The sequence below is a fragment of the Hypomesus nipponensis genome, chromosome 2, assembly GCF_054491055.1.
Source record: "Hypomesus nipponensis isolate SF chromosome 2, ASM5449105v1, whole genome shotgun sequence".
NCBI classification, from domain to species: Eukaryota; Metazoa; Chordata; class Actinopteri; order Osmeriformes; family Osmeridae; genus Hypomesus; species Hypomesus nipponensis.
Window position 1 is genome coordinate 10,521,589 of NC_140362.1, and position 18,950 is coordinate 10,540,538.

The following is an 18,950-nucleotide window of genomic DNA, read 5'->3' on the forward strand; positions in this document are numbered from 1 at the left end:
ACCAACTGTTGAGAATGTATGAGAGGGCAGAGTATTAGCTTTGGGCGTATTTAGCTCCAAACTGGCCAATATACACATCTGACCAAAGACCAGCTCGACCTTTGCATGTAAACAGTGATTCTGACTGTCAGAGACCTTTAAATAGGCTGACCGAGTGAAACTAGCCTGGCTAACGTAGGTTGCTTTCTCAGGAAAATGACAAATGACATAGGCTTGTTTTGAAAGATCCTACATACTGGCTATCTTCAGCAGACTCTTGTCTACAAAAAGCAGCCCCCCATGACGTTTTAGAACTAGAATTTCGTGAATTACGATATAGTTTACACACTGCCAGTGAGTGAGCGAGCCAAGTCTGTCACTGAGGCTAAGTCAAAACAATGTACCCCTGGGACGCAGTCTCACTCCACTTGCAAGTTTTCCACAAATCACAAAAATAATCGGAGCATCTGGCTAAAAGCACCAGTCCCACATTTCCTAAAGGCTGCCTTCCTCAACATTTTAGGTGTCGACCAAACTGTGAAATGGTGAACTTATGAACATGACGCGACCAAAACATGGATGCCGCCTATGCGGTCTCCCTGGCGTGCTTATTACGAAGACTTTCACGAGCCAAATCAAAATTCTGAGCCGACGGGTCTGTGGAGAATCGCCTGTTCTCCTAAAAGCTGCCCTCCTCTACCTTTTTGATGAATTCGCATGATTCAGTAATTACACAGAGGGAAAAAGGTAGCTACTTTTCGAGTTCGGTTTTCCATCACTTCAAACTCACGATCTAAAGGTCTCAAAGTGCTCAAACCTTAAAGAGTAGTGTACTTTCACAAACCCAATCATTAATTCTAGCTTAAAATGTGTAGAAATAGGACTTACCGAACATGGCTGCCTCCAACATGGCTACCAGGCGATTCCAGTTGAAAACAACAATGAAAAATAATCAATATTCGTAACGGCGAGCTGCGATTGGAAGCAAAATGAAACAGGAGCTAAAGACCAAGGGTGGGGGCTTGGTCAGCACACCATTTCCAGAAAGGATGTGTGTGCGTCTCGCCAAGCTCGCGTGTGTGTCAAGTAGGTTGACCACTTGTCCAGTGGCGGTTCTAGACACATTTTACTGGGGGGGCCAAGGGGGGGCCAGTGTTTAATCACAGGGGCACAAAAAAACGGAAACACATGATATTTAAACATCAAATACTTTAATTTTGCTTTATTTTAACACAACTCCACATCAGCTGTTGTAGCTATCAGAGCCAATGCTGAAATGTGTAACATAAGTAACATTTGAAATCAAGTAAAATCACATATAAAAAAAAACAGTATTTTGACCAAATAAAAGGATACAACAATGTGTCATTTATATTTATGGAAGCCAGTGCAGTGGTACTGTGAACACTTGAGAGTGATTACTTTAGTATTTGAATAGGCGGAATTCTGGATCAATTGCATTTTTATCAAATATAGATGCATAGATTGCTGTTATGCATTGATTGCAGTCATTTTTATTATAAATATTGCATAGTGATATTTGGTTTTCTGCTATTCAGAACTTTCGCACTACAGCAACAGGACACGGCGGTTGTGCTGTCTGGCAAAACAGTCCACAAAAACATTAAGATCGAGGGCCTTGGCCCTTCTGGACTCTATACTCAGGACACCAAAATCACTGAGTCTCTCATCAGTAGTGGTGGAGCGCAAGAAGGTTTTTATTCGTTTCTTGCGTTCGCAAGAGGCAGAACTTACTGGAAGTGTAACGGCAATGTTACACAGTCTGAAGAGTTCAAAGAAAACTTCTCTGTATGGCTCAATGAAATGGATCAGCTCAACTGTACTACATGGCTTCTGGATTTCACCTCTCTGTTAAAAAAAAAATCAGACAGACAGCCAAATGAAAATACAGTGCTGTCCTTTAGAAAGGCATCACTCTGGGGGCTGAGAGACTGTATGCTTCTCATGAGCTCACAGTTGGTATTGGAGAAACGCCTATTCAACTCATTAAGCATGCTGTCAATGACGGGATAGAAATATAAAGTGCGAAACATATCTTTATCACGTCCCACCTCCCTCTGACCAACAGTGCTTAGTGTGCAGTAGCCACTGAGTTTAAAGCTCAGCTTTTTTTGACGTTTTGCCACTGACTGTGTTGCAGCATCACATTGCTCACAGATATTCAGTGCTTCATCCCAAAAGTTATCAAAGAAAGACTCATGTCTGTAGTCTTTCAAAGTCTGGACTAAAGCATTTATCAAGTCAACAGCACTTGACAGATCAACAGTTGGTAACTGTAACATGTCAGACAGCAGCTTTGTCTCCCTGAAACAACTTACGCAGCGTAACAAGATGCACAACACATTCAAAGTTAATCTGAGCCAGAAGACCTCGGGCCTCAACACTTCTCTCACCATGATGTTCTTGAGCCATCCCTTGAAGTTATCGTTTAAGGGCAGGTAGAGTGTCTGTAATGTTATGTAGAGCTAGAAATTGGCATGCCCATCGTGTGTCGCTTAAACGTTGGAGCTCTCTTGTACGGCCATACATTTCTCTTTGCAGAGACAGCCATTTTGGGTGCACATATGAGCCAGATACAAAAATATAGAGACTTTGTAACAAACAAAAAAACTCCTCTGTTTCTGGGACATCTTTGACTACATCGACGAACACTAACATTCAGAACCCCTGAATGCTTACCACTCATAACAGCAGCACCATCATACGCTTGGCCTACAAGGTTATTTTTGTAGTCTAAACCTAAGCGCTCCAGTAAGTGCACTATTTTTCCAGTAAGGCCTGCTGCATCGATCCTCTCTGCAGATTCAAAATGGAGAAAACTCTCCTTGATTGCCCCATTGTAATAGTACCTGAGAATGAAAGAAATCTGTTCTTTTTTTGAAACATCCTTTGTTTCATCTGCCATGATGCTGAATACCTCACTGTTTTTCACTTCCTCTATGATTTCAGACCGAACCATTTCTGCCAAACAACCCAAAACCTCAGTCTGGATGATGTGGCTTGTGTATTTTGCATTGTGTATGGAGGTTAATCTTTTCTTAACAACCGGGTCATGGTTAGCAACTGTGCTAAGAATGTCCCTGAAGTTCCCTTTGTTATTGGACTTCTCAGATTCACCATGTCTTCTTTGCACTATGATTTGTGTGGCTGTAAGTAACAGCACTTCCCCAATTGCTTAATGTATGCACGATTTTCTTGTACTTGTTTAGTGTGTTCTCTGTTAAGGATATCTGCCAGTGTTGCATCAGTTGTAACAGACCTTTGATAATCCCTCCATGCTATCATTGCATACTTGTGCCTATCAGATCTTTCATGTACTGAAAAACCTGTATCTCTCTCAGTTGCTTTTTTCCAGTTCCTAAAGCCAGGTGTTGAGACAAAAACAGTGTCTGGGGCATTTGGGGTGCTAAAATGTCTGCATGCATAACAATAAGTGGAGTCCATTCTAACAGAATATTCAAGCCATGGACGAAGGTCATACCAGTTTGGCCTAAAGCTCCGTCTCCTGTCCCCCATCAAAGTGGTTGGGAACATATTCAACTTGGGCTGTACTGCTACATCGTTCTTGGACTTGCTGATATCTGTGGAAAGATGCACAGTAAACTTAGGGCACAACTATTAATAACAGTTATCTAAGTATGTATGTATTATAAAATGTAGTCCAAGAATTTGTTTATTTTTTAAACATAAGAATCACATATCAATGATGCAAAACTTTATGGCAGAAAGCACCATTTTATGGACACACTACTATGAATTGTAATGATGCTGATTTGCAAATGGCATGTACAAGAACACCTTTTCTACATCACAAACCTGATGGTGTAGTTGATCCACATGGATCCACTGGCTGTTCCTCTATCTGTCCCTGCATGTTTTCTTCCTCCACTCCCTCTTCTTCACCCTCTAGAATGTCCCTCTCTGTGTCAGTGCCATCACTTCCATCATTTGCCTTCCCTGCCTTCTCTCCAACCTCCAACAACTCCTCTGGCTCTCCCTCTTCCAGCGCCCTTGCTCTCTCACGATTTGTTTCTCTTTTTTTATTAACTGGTGCAAAAAAAGCGGCAATGTCCCTTCCTTGTTTCATGACTGTCTGGCAGATGAAAAACAACGTACATTTTCTTCTTCTTACTTACGTAACTTAACTATCCCTCCCTACTTAACACAGGCTGATACTGTTGATTACTTTTGAAGGATGTAGATTGTTTGTGTCTATTCCAATATGTAATGATGGTATTCAATGACACAAATATGTGTTCTAGAAAGAGTGGTCTGGAGTCGCAGAGGTCCGATAATATCAGCTTTAATGCAGCAGTTGGAAATCAACAAGTACAGAGCTCTGGGGCTGTCTACGTTTCCCTACCCGCAACAGAGTTTGGGCTGGTTCACGAAGTCCAACTGGCTATCTGTCCCTGCCCCAGCATATATTATACAGTGCAATTGAAACAGTAATATCAAAAAAGGGTTGTGCTTGGTCTTTCGTGTATCAGGGAGTTGTTCTTCCCTACGCATCCCACCTGCTCGGGTGCTCTCTCAGCCCGGTTTCAAGGTTGCTTCTGAAATGGAGAGATAACAACACAAAATACAGCCTGTTTCCCACACCCTGTGTGAGACACGATGTTTTAAGCCTGAGCACAGTTCTAAGTTCATAAGACATACATTTAATAAGCACAATACATAACTTTAATACATGCATCCTTTATAAAGAGTCTTGTTCCTGTTGCTATATAGTGCACAGTGCCCATGATGCATTTGGTGATTAAGTTGCCACAAATATTAATAGCTGGAATTATAGATAATGCCATGCCCGTGATACAGCTAATGATTATAGTTCTAGAATTGTATTGTAATGTATTATAAATTCTTTACTTTACAGTAGGAGCTAAATCTCTGAGAGCGTCATGGATGTCCATATGGACCTTCATAGACTGACGGCGATGGTTGCTGATCTTTGCATGGATGGACGGACGGCGATGCTGTTCAGAGTGCCGTCCATAGAGGGAGCATATATTTTGGACGGCGATGGATTAGCAGGGACATCCGTCGCTAGGGGGAGCATAGATCATGGACGGCGTCATTTTGGTCAGAATTTGCTTCCATAGTCGCAAAGCATGGTAGCATTGCCTTTGTCTCCGCTCAAAGTGGTCCGTGCGTAACATCGGAGTTACTGACTGGTGGCTCCAAATCCACCCATAAAACACTTTAAACTGACGGCTTAAAAGACCGAAAGGGCGATGTATTTCATAGGGTCATAACACAATGTTAAAATCTTAAATGAGTCATAATTAACCATTCTCGAAATAATTAAAATATATGTAGCCTATATCTAGGCAAACCCAAACCATAACATATTGTTTTTCAAGTCTATATTGTCATGAGATTATACTGCCGATTATGTAAAAAAATAAAATAAAGGCGTAAATATATGGCCTACACTAACATGCAATTCATACAAATTAACTTGACAAAAGATTGAGTCATCCAAAGTTAATGTAGCTTGCTACATGCTATGGTAGCCTTCGGCAGTTCTGTTAGCTCAACAGCCTGCTAAACATGGCCGTCGTTAAATCCATCGCCGTTCCTGCTAATCCATCGCCGTCCAAAATATATGGTCCCTCTATCGACGGACGTCCCTGCTAATCAAGGACGGCACTCTGAACAGCATTGCCGTCCGTCAATCCATGCAAAGATCAGCAGCCATCGCCGTCAGTCTATGGACGTCCATGTGGACGGCTATGACGCCGTCCATGATCTATGCTCCCCTTAGTGACGGACGTCCCTGCTAATCCATCGCCGTCCAAAATATATGCTCCCTCTGTGGACGGCACTCTGAACAGCATCGCCGTCAGTCCATCCATGCAAAGATCAGCAGCCATCGCAGTCAGCAAAAAAAGATTTAGCTGCCTCTCTTACTTTACCGAGTTTGCTAAGATATTTAAACAAAGCGAGACCAGACATTTACAAACTAGATTTTCTTATCGGAGTGAGGAACAACAGTAACACGGTTACGTGCAAAAAAATAACTTTACGAGATGAAATTGTTTTGCTTACCTTAGTCCCTAGTCTTGCAACAAGACATTAAGTAGGTGCTCTCTTGACTTGTTACTGCCGTTCTCATTCTCATCTCGCATGTGATGAGGCAAGGCAGTGTTTGGATGCGTCGCCCTAATTAATCCGTGAAGAACGCTGAGTCACATTAGTTCCGCTTTTGGCGCTAGCGCATAAAATCGTAATAACTTTTTCAATTTTTTTCATTTTCATTTGCAGTCAGCTCAGGGGGGCCACAGGGGGGGCCGGGGACATTTCTACAGGGGCCCTGGCCCCCGTCGGCCCCCGTGTAAAACCGCCCCTGCCTTACACTATACATTAACGAAACCTATTTCTCCTGAAATCCATGTCATGTTTTCCCTATAGCTTATACATCAATGAGTGAGTTAGCAGCGCAACATCAGACAGACATTTGGCAAGTATTTATGGATGGTAAATATCCAGTATTTGGCTAACATAATCCTTGAGATAAGGACTAGGTGAATTACACTGGAATTTTTAGAAAATTGTAGAATTAGTGCGAATTTCGATTTCCATACTATACAGCTTGAATGGGACTTTTGACAAGCTAGCCGGCAGCAACCTATACAGGCTAGCATGTACCCTGGCTTTACAGCAAACTGGGATAGCAGTCATGCATTGACATGCTAGTCAAACGTACCAAAGCTTTGATAGCGTTTTGGGCTATGTTCCTGTTCTCTGAATTGGGCTATCTAGCAAGTTATTTTAGACTCCTGCCATTTGTTCTTTCTTCCTTCATCATTTTCATCCTTATTGAATTGCATTGTTGTTGTATTTCGCAGTGGTCAAAAATGAACGAGACTTCAGCAGCTGACGTCCGTTATTTCTTTGGAAATAAAAACAAAGTATGTTTCTGGATATGATAGACATTATTAACAGAGTAGTAGTTCATTTAACATGTTTTAAGGTACAGGACACCAGACTGACATTAATAGCGCTTAACTGACATTGTGAGTGAAAGTATACATCTATGAGTAAGATGGGGGTAATAAGCCCAATGCCGAAAGTCCCACAGCTGTCCCCCCCAATGTTTGATTGACTATTTCGCCCTTGCATTAGGCTACACACTGAGTGATCGTATAGTTTGAACATTTTGAACACTTACAATATATATACATTCTTAAACATGAACATTTTGTACAAACCACATACCTGCATTCACAATTAAAACATAGTTTGCTGCTTGCGTGACTGCATACAAATCTAAAAAATATAAAACCAAACTCAGGACAATGCTCTCCATAACACGTAATGAAGCGTGATTACCGCCAAAATATACTTTCTCGGTTACAACATTTATAAATCACTTTCATCGTTAGTTTTCAAGAGCATTGGTTACTGTAACTTATATACATTTATATGCATTCAATAGTTCGTAAATAAAACATGTTAATTTATTTAAATATTATTCACGGAGCGCTCCCAAAGCCTGCTTACTTCCAACAGAGAAGATTTAAAATACGGGTAGCGCAAACGCCCAAAATGCGTTAAATAAACGTAATAAACAGCAGTCGCCTGATATTACACCTTAGTGAATGCAGTATAACATTTGGAATTTTTTTTGTTAGAATTCACTTCATCTAAATAAGGTTCATTTCAACTCTGTTACACTCACTGTAATGCAAATGGATTAAGGAATGATCATGTTACAACAATTTACAATAGAAGGTGACATGAAGTTGTCTGTCTAGGTTTATTTTTAGGCGTTGTATTAATTGTAGCCTATATAGGCCCAACGTAGAAAAACCAACCGTTTAAAGGAAGCTCGCATCAAGCACTTTTCAAATGTGGTGTCGAAGTCTATGCTGTAAAATCCCTATTCTACGTACTGTACCCACTTGTTAACAAATCCGATCCATCATTCAACAGTTGTGAACGATGTGAACCGACACGATGTGACATCATGACTAGTACCCTAAATTACTCGGTTTACTATAGCCTACTATTCGTTGGCTCTATAGGATAAGCCACCGACATGCGCTGTGTTACCGTTTTGCTCAACAGGAATCGAATCCAGGTCGTTGGGATCTTTCTATAAATATATTTTCTTAAATGAGTTTCTTGGGATGTAGTGCTCACTTATACAGTCATGATCGCCGCAATGGATATGAAATGTAGCTTGAAGAACTCCAGTAATATGTTTGTGAATGTGTGATGAATCTGGTGACCGAGACAGACAACCGCCGCAGATGTGAAGGGAACATAGCACGCGCACGCGTAGGGAAACCAGTTGGATTGAAAACCAGTTGGCTTGTAACACCGGGACCAACTTAAATTTAAATGTTTTGTTTTTCTTCTCTTCCATGAACAAATCAGATGGTTGGCGTTTACCTTCTATTCACTTAATTTTGCTCTAGTATAACTCTTCCGATTGTATTGGAACCAATTTATAAACCAGGGGTTCAATTTCTGCATTCTTATTGAATGCCATCACACATCACAGATATGTTGTTTATAAATACAAGTTCTGGTCGGAAAGGCTTCAAAAACCTCCCTGTTTGGCTAGGAATTACAACAAATGTTGATCACGCATTTGTTAACCACCAAACTTCGAATTCATCCAAACAGACACATCTTTTAGCATTAATACTGACATAATTATGCAGAATTACCCTCTGGGATCAACTTTGTGAAACTTCAATGTAACGGGACTCTTTTAGCCCCCACCTTTCCTTGGAATTTCTGAAACTCATGTAAAATTTACTCAAAAAACTAAAAACCTTGTTAGCAAATGTTTCAAAATACTCATCACTTAACATATTTCAAAAGTAACCAAATTTATATCAAATTCTAGCCTGATGTCATACTCAATTCTAGTCAGAATATGAGTGTGATAACTCTCCGTTGGGCTGTGACTATGGGGTGTGTTTCAACCGAACTTGTAAAACAAATGCTTCTTCGCTCAATTGGATAGACCTACAACCCTCAGAGCAACGTAATATGTTGTTTGTTGAAAACGAATTCAACCCAAGCACTCTTTCGTGACATTGTTGATTACGTTACTGTTGATCATCTGTCCATCATCGTATAAAGCCCGCCCTGACAATTTCATTGGTCCGAACAGCTTGTGTTCGGACATAGTTTTTCCCCAAACGTGCCCCCCCAGACCCAACTTCCTGACCAATTTTTTTTGTGGGCTAGGATAAGTTGGGCTGGCAGGCTAATCAAATTAGCCTATTTCTCTAAATTTGTGTCTTTTCAATCTCTCAATTAATGTGCACATGCGTCATGCGGTTACTCATCCTCAATCTCAAATGTCAAGCTGCAATTCCTTTTCTAGCCTGTACCCGCCGCCATCGCTGTTGAGTCTGTCTGTAAATTGTTAGCTACAAATGTCGTTACCATAGTTGCAAATTCAACTTCCTGGACTCTCCTAGGTCTCAGAACAGAGCAAAATGCACTTTCTCTACGTTTTCGCCATTAGCCATTAGCTATTAGCGAACAAAGTCACAGCTTGGATCTTTTCCTCTCAGATCCCAAAGCTATTCTAGCAGTTTGTAAAATACTTTGTTCAACAGACAGCGGACTGGCAAATTCACTAGAATCATGTCAGCCTTCTGATTTCTTTAACTTTAAAAACCGGAATTGAAACAACACTTAAATATCACCAATGAACCCGAATTTTGGTTTCCATATTTCTAAGTATTTCACACTTCCTCTGTACAACTTTTAAAACAATTAACCATGGTTATATTTACCTACATAGAACCTCGATTTACAATTCTATCAACTCTTAGTACCATTTCAATTTCAACAGAAAAATTTGGCCTTAACAACAATCTCAGTCTCTCTGACTGGTTCATCTTGTACACACTTCAGTCCCCCGGACTGGCTCAATTTTTTACTTGCGCACGGAGTAATTTAATCCTGTAGTGTTCTCACAACGATTGTGGACAGCCTACCCGCTTCACTGGTATTCTACAGAACTTAGTAAAATAGGTTACTAACGCTGCTTCCCGGACTCCGGCAATTACAATTCCTAATTCATCAGCAATAACAATCAGTTGTTATGTCAATTTCAACCAATATACATTTACAGGTCAGGATCCATGTGAGTTTAGTTCACGACTTCACAGCGGAGTATTTCATCAAACTCTGTTTTACTGCAATGGCATTCCCACATAAATCAGCAATATTCTTTCCATTCGGTTAGGTATTCAACTACTACCAAACTCAGATATATTTCAAATATCTCAGTTCTGGTCGGTAAGGCCGTAACTGATTCTGTTTCCCGGAACTTCCGGCACCATTTCTTAGCAAAACATACAGTCTATTTATTTCACAATCTGTCTGCTCCCAATGCGTCACAGATCACGGGTCTCAGTAAATATGACGCCCTACTCGCTGCACTGGGTCTTTCACCAGGTCTTAGCTAATATAGGACCTCAGTGCGTCTTTAAGGACTCCACTGTGGAATTTGTCAAAATTCTTCCCCAAAAACACAAAAGTCGACTAATTTTATTCTTACCTTGTCTATTGAAAGCTGTGCCTCTTAGCTAGTCCAGAATTCCGTCACCTTTCCACCTTTCCGTTGTGTTTTGCTATTTGCTGTTGTGTTTTGCACTTCAGGGCCACCGTAGTTACAGGAGTTAAGGACATTAAACATTTATCTGAGAAAACAAAACAAGTGCACAAAGGCACACATGGAGAATACAATCAAGCTAGCCATGCTAGGCAGAGACAATCACTATGCAACTGGACGAAGGTCACCAGATTGAGGTGAGGAGAAACAACGAAGAAGTGGATAAGAACAGGCACCTTCTATCAAAGTTAATTGATTTGTGTTAAATTATTTATAAATCCTTAATATTTAGTTTTACAGTAATGGTTGTGTTGTGTTTCCTAATAATACCAGGGAGAGTGGCTCAAGTGCCCAGATGTCCGTGGTTTTCAATATTTCTGAACTGAGTGTAATGATATTTATAGTCCACAAATGTGGACATTTGCCTATAGCTGTGTGCATTAATTACATAATTACTATTTCACAGAGAACTCGTATCATGCAGTTTGTGTTCAATTGTATTAGGATAGTTACCGAATTGACTGAATATTTCACAGCCCCACCTAGAGTAATTTTTACCAGCCGCCACCGCTGCAGCAACCTATTTCTTGGTATTTGATTGGCGAAATTGCTAACTAATTTTCATCATACATTTCATACAATTATACACCACGTTCCTTTTTTCAGTTTAACCTAATTTCCACATTTCCTCCTTGATTAATATTGTTTTGTTGTATCGTTCATTCATTCATTCATTAATTCATTCAGTAGGCTAGGCTTGTCATAGGGGTGAACTAGCCAGTGAACAAGCCAAAAAAAAAAAAAAAATTAGGATGTAGGCTGAAAATGAGCTTCCCCTCTTTGAAAGACCAGCAGCCACCACTGGTGTATATGTATAGATATTGTTTATATGTTTATTTGTAATATTATTTATCTTTGTGTTTGTTATGTAGTTATAATTTGAAAGTAAGTAGTTTCAAAGTAACAAGTTTTTTCTTGTTGTCGAGTATTGTCTATATCTGTCTATTGATTTTGTTCTTGTTCAAACTGAGGCAGTAGGTATATTCATGGGTAAGGAATTGAATGTTAATACACGTAAAAAACAATTACATGGCCGTTTTTAATACAAACAATCCAGGCACTTTAAAATGTCACGTCTGTACACGAACGACAGTTAGACTGTACACGTTTTGGCACAGTTGGCATTCTATAGCAGCCAACTGTCGGCGCCGCCAGGGCTGCATTCAAAGTCGAATACACCGAACGTTAGTGCAACCCCTCCTTTCTTAGGGCCACCGGGTTAATACTGACAGTATTATAGGCGGTATTATAGGCGGCCCGTAACTGCTTTGGCCGTTTGGAACCCATAATATTAAACTCCATTGGATAAACCATTACTTACTGGGCAAAGCTTTTATATATTTCAAGTGCTTCATCCGCTTGTCCAGTTTTCGTCGACAGGGTTGAACCTGGAACAAAACGCAATTATACTTTTTAATGCCAAAACGAGCAGACCTTTTCTTACGTCATTTCAGAACGGCACCCCATTGGCACTGGGAGTTTAAAACTATATGAACAGTTATCAGCGGGTGATACGGAAAAATAGGAACATGCAGTAGTTACGGTTTATGAACTTCTTGACACTGCAGCACTGCGGCGGTTATTTTAAATTATCTGACTACATACATTTGGTCCTGTATCTTATGTTCTCAGGGTAGGGACGTTCGTTAAGGTAAGTACCTCGTTAGCTAATCGTTTTGGTTGAAGTCATTTTGCCAGTACTGTGCTAGTCTACACCAGTGGTTCCCAACCCTGGTCCTCAGGGAACACTTGTCCTGCATGTTTTAGATGTTTCCCTGCTCCAACACACCTGATTAATATGAATGGGTCGTAATCCAGGTCTGTAGAGGCCTGTTTGTGACCATTCATTTGAATCAGGTGTGTTGGAGCAGAGACATTAGAACAGCAGACTAGCATTAACTATTTGCTGCTTGCTAGCAAACTAGTTTACGTCGCCCAGCTAGTCTTAATTATTTCTCATAAACTAGCATTGCTGGTTGAATGTCGAATTCACGATTTCTCCATGGTGTTGCTGTCGGGCAGGCTTGCTAGAATAGATAAATTGCATAACGCAGCACTGTTTATGAGCCAAATTGTCTTTTTCAGGCCTTCACCATGAGCTGCTCAGTTTTCTCGTCAACGCAAGCCCTCATGCAAATGTTTGATGGAAAAGTACAAGAATTTATAAGTGACATCGAAAACGTCCACATGGTTTGGCTCGTGGAGATCCAGCAGGAAGCCAATCGGATGTTCTCCAGGTGAGTTGACAATTTGAAGGTTTGTGTTGTGTATATATTCTAGCTTGCTAATGTAGGGTCTTCCCTCCCATTTCCAAATTAAGACAACTGGAAATATGAGAACATGGAGGGGGGAATAGTTTGGTTCTATTGTATTTACAATAATTGATTTATGAACTGCTTATTTTTCTTTTGCATCCCAGTGATTTCAGTGCTGAGCCAGAGTTGATGCCAAAGACCCCATCCCAGAAGAAAAGCAATCGCAGAAAACGAGTTTCTTTGGGACGGGCTGAAAAGACAGCCAAGAGACGGTATGTTGTGCTCTAGCCTACTCACTTGGGTGACTTTCATAGCTACGTAAAACTAACTGTTTGTGTTTATTTTCACCCTTAGATTTTCAAAGGGCAAGCGTAGTAACTTGCGCCGCTCTTCTGTTAGTACACTGAATCTCATCGCTGAAGATGATGCTAGCCCAGAGGCAACCACCTCTGAGGTGTTTGAAGAGCCCAAACGTAGCACTCGTAGAAACAAGCAGGGCCTGAAGCAGCAGTCTGAGGAGGCAGAGGATGTGGAGCTGCTTTCAGGTATCAGCAGAACCCCTCCCAAGTCTCTTTCAGATAGACCTCCAGAGAGGGCACTTAAAGAAGAGATTAACACTCAAATCTCAGTGAACAACACACACAAGGAGACAGAGACGGGGAAGGAGTTTAATAATCTGCACACTACAAGTCCACACCACTCGCCAGCCAGCCTGCAGCTGCCAGAAGCTGTGGTGAAACTCACCGCTGCCGACCGCCGGTCTGCTGACCTACTAGTAAAAGCCGCACCCTCCCCTGGCCGCTCTGCCACCAAGATGGCCATAGCCACCACCTCTAGCTCGTGCAGAAGCTCTGTGCGCCACTCTCTCACCCTTCGGCGCTCCCTGGCAGGTCTACGCCACAGCATGACCCAGGAGTCGGTGCGGCAGGCCTCCAGGCGCTCCTTCCTGAAGAAAAAGGCTCGCATGGGTAGCTCCACCTGCAGCAGTAACGTCAGTGGTGAGTGATATGTATTCATGACATACTGTCCATATAGAATAAAATACAATACAAGGACAAACGTAATGGACAGAAATATGTCTAACGTGATTAAAACACAGATTTTGGTCCAATGTTTTCAAAAACAAGTGGAATACCTGGTCACTTTGTGAAGGATCAGTTAGAGCCATTCTGATCAATCGTTTTTAAATTATTTAGCCAGCACACGTTACGTTTAATTCCTTAACAGAAGATGAAAAGTGGGAACTTGACTAGATGCAAACGTATGACTTGCACTTGTCCATCTTGGGAGCTTAAGCATTTTTCTGAATGCATCATGCCACCTGAAGCTTTTTCATTTTTGCTTTAAGGTGAGCCATGAACAATTAACCACAAGTGGGCTGTATAGAGTGGAGTACCGAGGCTTTTAAAGGGCAGTTTTAACATAACACGTACACATGAAATTTGCGTGCCATCATATTGGCTTGTGCATACAGTTTGCAATGCTGCTGCTGCTGCACATAGTCATCACATGACATCTTAATGTTGTTATTGGAGGTGGCAGGGGGTGCTATGTCAAATCCAATGCTGTTGTTTTTCTGCAATTTTTGTCCAAATCTAGAGATGGTAATTTGTTGGGTTGTGCTCTGCAGTTGCAAGTAGGTGTAGATGTCCAACTTTTTAACTGACGTTATCTCTCAATTCAGAGGATGTCATAATGTCTGATGTTGGAGAGAATACAAAAGGGTAAGTATATTCCATATTTGTTTCATTAAACACCGTTTTATTCCTTTAGTGAATGTTTGTTGGGGATTAAATTTATTTTGTTTTTAGCTCCACAACAAGTGTGCTCACTTCCTTTTAAAGTTCATACTGTGTGTTCGCCTTAGGGTGGTGTTTGAAGAGGCAACCACAGCAGAGGAACAGACTAAAGCTACCCACACAGAGACTTCTCCAGAGGTTCAGGATAAAAAACTCCTTCCACAGTCAGAGTCTGATGGAATTCGTTTCACCCGCTCCATGGCCCAGAACACTCCTAGCATGGTTTCCACCATCCCCATCATCACCAAAGACAAGAGTAGCACACCCTGCTCTGGTTCAGGTACCATTTGTCATATCTTTTGCTGTCTGCACATACTACTGTTAGTCTTTAATATTCACAAACATACTGATGTTCTTTCTATAAGCTAAGCTTGCTAGGCCATTTAATGCTCCCGTAAGTGCTCCAGTTAGGGCTCATGAAAAAACATTGGTTGAAAGGACAAGTGATGAAAATTGATCCCAGTGCTAAATAGTAGCTAAATAGACTATTTCTAAGTGCAGCACAAAATATATTTTATGAAACCACTTTTTAATCCAAGGCAAGACCATGGGCCAGAAAATTACCACAGGCTAACTCAATTGTGTGTAACCTACAATTAAATATTGCATCATCAAAAGTCATTCATGTTGAACAGTTTTGGGAACAATTGAAAAGGCAAAAAAGTTTCGCCTCTAGGATGCTGTAAAGGAGTGCTGGAATAAAGTGTTAGGTAAAATTCTGCACAAACATTTAGAATTAATACCAGAGGTAAAGTTATCAGGGAAAATGGTTGTCACACCAACTATTGAGACGTTTTTTAGTGTTCACAAAGAAACAGTTTTATATTAATATTATAAAATTATTATTATTGAAATTTGAAATAAAAGTAAACTGTTAATGGGCTAATGGAACCTGCTGTATGAATGGTCTGTGTGTAGTATCTTTGTTCTGTGTGAGAAGGTGGCTTAACAACCATAGTTACACATGCTTGATTTGTCCGTAGATGGTGGCTGGAAAAAAAATCAGTCACTCTCAATTCTAAGGTAAGTTGTGAAACTATTTAGGCCAAAAGTCAAAATAATAGAGTAAAGATACATTTTCAGTCAACTATGCCCTTGTCCTAGATCCCAACCAAGCTCCAAACGCAGAGGCACGGATGCATCAGGCGATTTCCAAAGCCCAAAGAAGAAGCCCTCTCCTCCCAAGAAAAGCCAGACTGTAAGTTGAAGGTGTTTTCAAACTGTTAGCCATAGCACTGTCCTGTTGCTTTTTCTAAGCAGTGTCATCATAACATTAAACAATGGTCTGTGATGCCTAGGCAATAAGGCCCAATATGAGGTCCTTCCTCCATACTGTGCAGAAGAACCAGATGCTGATGATGACTCCAAGCTCTGTAGGCCGTGGCAGTGTGATGAAGTCCTTCATTAAACACGCCACTCCTCTCAAAGTTGATGCCAAGGTAAGTCACAATCACTGGCCTCCTCACATCTGCTAGCTTTACAGTCTGTCCATTTTTACAAAATTGCTTCGATTTTTCTAGAATGTTCATAATGTAGTTTCTTAATCAAACATTTCTCTTCCTCCCTGCTTCCTAGTCGGTCAGTGGTATCGTGGTAAGTGTTAGTGTACAAACCAGGTCAGATTGTAAATTTTGGGGGTTTTATAGAGTAGTTTTTGGCACCAAATGTGTGAACATCTTGTCACCCCATCTCATCTGTGTTGGTGGATAGAAATGGTACTAGTGGGCTTTCCTGTCTATGAACTATTAACATGCCACTATAAAAATGTTTTTATTAACATCGTAAAATATTTGGTAATTAGATCAGTGATGCCCTGCCATCCTCTTCTTTATTACTATCACTCATTGGCTGGATTTCACTTTAAATAAAAAAGATCACTACCTCAAACCTTTTTGTTATATAGTTTCTGGGGCTGTCCCCACTCAGTCGACAAGTCGATAAGTCTATATGCTCTTGGTCGACTAAGATTTTTTTACTCGAGCTGCCGTATGGCAGTGTGAGATCTGATTCCCGCTTGTCATCATTGCTGAATTAACTAAATGTTCTACAGAAATAGTAGATTATATTATTTAAGAAAAATAAAGCAACTCTAAAAATATATAATTTAAAAGAAAAGTTGTTACTGTTTTCCCTTTCCTTAATCTGCGCTTTGTTTTGGTTTGGTATTTTGCACACGGCACGAGCACAATTGGCTGCAGAACTACAAACTCTGCCATAGCCAACTTTGTCAGTGTTATTAGTCAAAATGGCAAAGAAATCTGTGGTATGGCAGCATTTCACTAAAGTAATAACATTTACAAAGTACCGACTCAAAAAACGTTGAATGCAGACTCTGCCAACAACGGTTTATTTTTAATAGTTCAACGTCGAATATGATGTAGCCTACCACCTGAAAAACGTAAGCTGGAATAGCCCTACTTCACTCATGCTAACGCACTGGGTTGAAAAATGAATATGCCTATTATAAGAATCACATCCAAATCGAATGACATTATCTTCTCCGGCCAAGACAACAAAATCTTTCTCTGTTGTACCGTTCCCCACTCAGCTTCTACGTAAGTTCTCATGCTGCAAGTTTTCAGGCGCGCTCTGATGATTTGCATGTTAAACAAACCATATTTTTAATTCGTAGTACATTGTAAGAGATGCAAAGTACCATCGGCATTCGGTTACGGTTAGGACTGGTGATACAAGTCTTATTAGTACTAGTAGGCTATTAGCGTCCGAGTCTGCAATGTCCAGCAGCCATTGAGTCAGTCATGTTTGTGCATTTGTTTTTTGTGAAAGAAAAAAAAAGCGTTTCAAATTTCGATTAGTCGGTTTTCAGACATTTTGGTGGACCAAAGAAAATCTTAGTCGGGGACAGCCCTATTAGTCTCACTATAGCAGTAGAATCTGTCATGGTAAAACTTCAACTGTTTAACGAATATATTTTGTTTCAGGAAAGGGAGCGTCTGAAACTGGAGGCTGTTAAAAAGAAACAGGAGCAGGAGGAAGAACGGAAGAGAAAGATGGAGGAGGAAAAAAGAAGAAAACGTGAAGAAATGAAAAGGTTTGTGTTGAGTAAAATGTGGTCAGTTTAATGTATGTAAAATGTTGCTACTTGCTTGAATTACCGGTATTTTGCTTTACCAGTAAGTTTCAGTATGTCTACGTCATCCTTTTCAGGAAGAGGGATGAAAGACTCAGAAAAGTTGTGGAGGCACGAGTGAAGGAAGAACAGAAAGAAGAAGAGAAAAAAAAGAAAATTGAGCAAAAAATGGCACAAATTGATGAGAAAAATGATAAAGTGAGTTTAGGGTTAGGCCTGATTGTCATAAAGTGACATTTCAAAGGGTTTGAGTGTGCAATGGGGCTCTTATGTCTGTACTGTTGTTTCTCAGCTGAGAGTGGAGCGCTTGGCCGAAGAGAAGGCCAAGAAGAAGGTGGCCACCAAGCGGCAAGAAGAACTGGAGCAGAGGCGGAGGTTGGAGGAGGAAACGAGGAGGAAGAAGATCCAACAAGCCGTGAGACCCCATTCCAATGTTTCTGGGGGGAGTAGCTTATGTCGGTATACGAGGGCTGTCCCCGACTAAGATTTTCTTTGGTCGACCAAGACTCGACGAAACACTTCTGAAAATCGACTAATTGAAATTTGAAACAGGTTTTTTTCTTCTATAAATGTCAATGTTTTTCATCAAACCCTTTTGTGTGATGTTTTACCTGACTGTTTTAAGAGATAATATAAAAGAAATACACACTTAAGAAGGTAGATTAACAACTAGACAAACAAATGTAAAATGTAGCTGCTGGTCATTCCAGATTCAGTCGCTATAAAAGAAGCTATTACTAATAATAAGTCTCGTGTCACCAGTCCTGTTTTTACCAAATGCCAATATAATACAACATTTTGATTGGTTGTTATGTATTATCTCTTACAATGTACTACAAATACAAAATATTGTTTGTTTAACATGCAAATCATCAGAGCGTGCTGATCACTGCCTGAAAAAGTGCAGCATGCAAACTTGCGTAGAAGCCGAGTGGGGAACGGTCAACCCAATGTGTTAATGCGTTAGCATGAGCGAAGCATAGGCCAAATTACTTTTTTCAGGTGGTAGGCTCGGCTACATCATATTCGACATTGAATTATGAAAAATAAACCATTGTTGGCAGAGTTTGCATTCAACGTTTTTAGCATCCCCTGTACTTCGTAAATGTACTTTAATGAAATGCTGCCATACCACAGATTTCTTCGCCATTTTG

General features: G+C 40.6%; 2 protein-coding genes across 7 annotated transcripts in view; one reads left to right on the forward strand and one right to left on the reverse strand.

Moving 5' to 3' along the window:
* The window catches only part of LOC146300720 (inner centromere protein A-like), a 33,986-nt gene that overhangs the window by 1,324 nt on the left and 13,712 nt on the right, over nt 1–18,950 (forward strand). The window contains exons 1-14 of one of the 6 annotated variants that reach the window (XM_084705189.1): nt 10,697–10,788; nt 12,737–12,888; nt 13,071–13,178; nt 13,261–13,451; nt 13,797–13,904; nt 14,591–14,630; nt 14,774–14,985; nt 15,689–15,728; nt 15,810–15,903; nt 16,004–16,144; nt 16,281–16,298; nt 17,648–17,757; nt 17,874–17,994; nt 18,089–18,211. In XM_084705189.1, coding sequence (XP_084561315.1) covers nt 10,759–10,788; nt 12,737–12,888; nt 13,071–13,178; nt 13,261–13,451; nt 13,797–13,904; nt 14,591–14,630; nt 14,774–14,985; nt 15,689–15,728; nt 15,810–15,903; nt 16,004–16,144; nt 16,281–16,298; nt 17,648–17,757; nt 17,874–17,994; nt 18,089–18,211 — 1,488 coding nt within the window. In that variant the 5' untranslated portion in view covers nt 10,697–10,758. Of the gene's footprint in view, nt 1–10,691; nt 10,789–12,124; nt 12,303–12,736; nt 12,889–13,070; nt 13,179–13,260; nt 13,905–14,590; nt 14,631–14,773; nt 14,986–15,688; nt 15,729–15,809; nt 15,904–16,003; nt 16,145–16,280; nt 16,299–17,647; nt 17,758–17,873; nt 17,995–18,088; nt 18,212–18,950 lie in introns of those variants that run through there. The other 5 variants (XM_084705156.1, XM_084705152.1, XM_084705173.1 and 2 more) reach the window with 5 other exon arrangements.
* On the reverse strand, nt 1,239–10,062 carry LOC146300721 (zinc finger MYM-type protein 1-like). Its single transcript, XM_084705202.1, is given in 5 exon segments — nt 1,239–3,174; nt 3,177–3,581; nt 3,817–4,556; nt 5,914–5,926; nt 6,052–10,062. Coding segments are annotated over 3 exon segments (1,395 nt in total). The 5' UTR covers nt 4,088–4,556; nt 5,914–5,926; nt 6,052–10,062; the 3' UTR covers nt 1,239–2,455.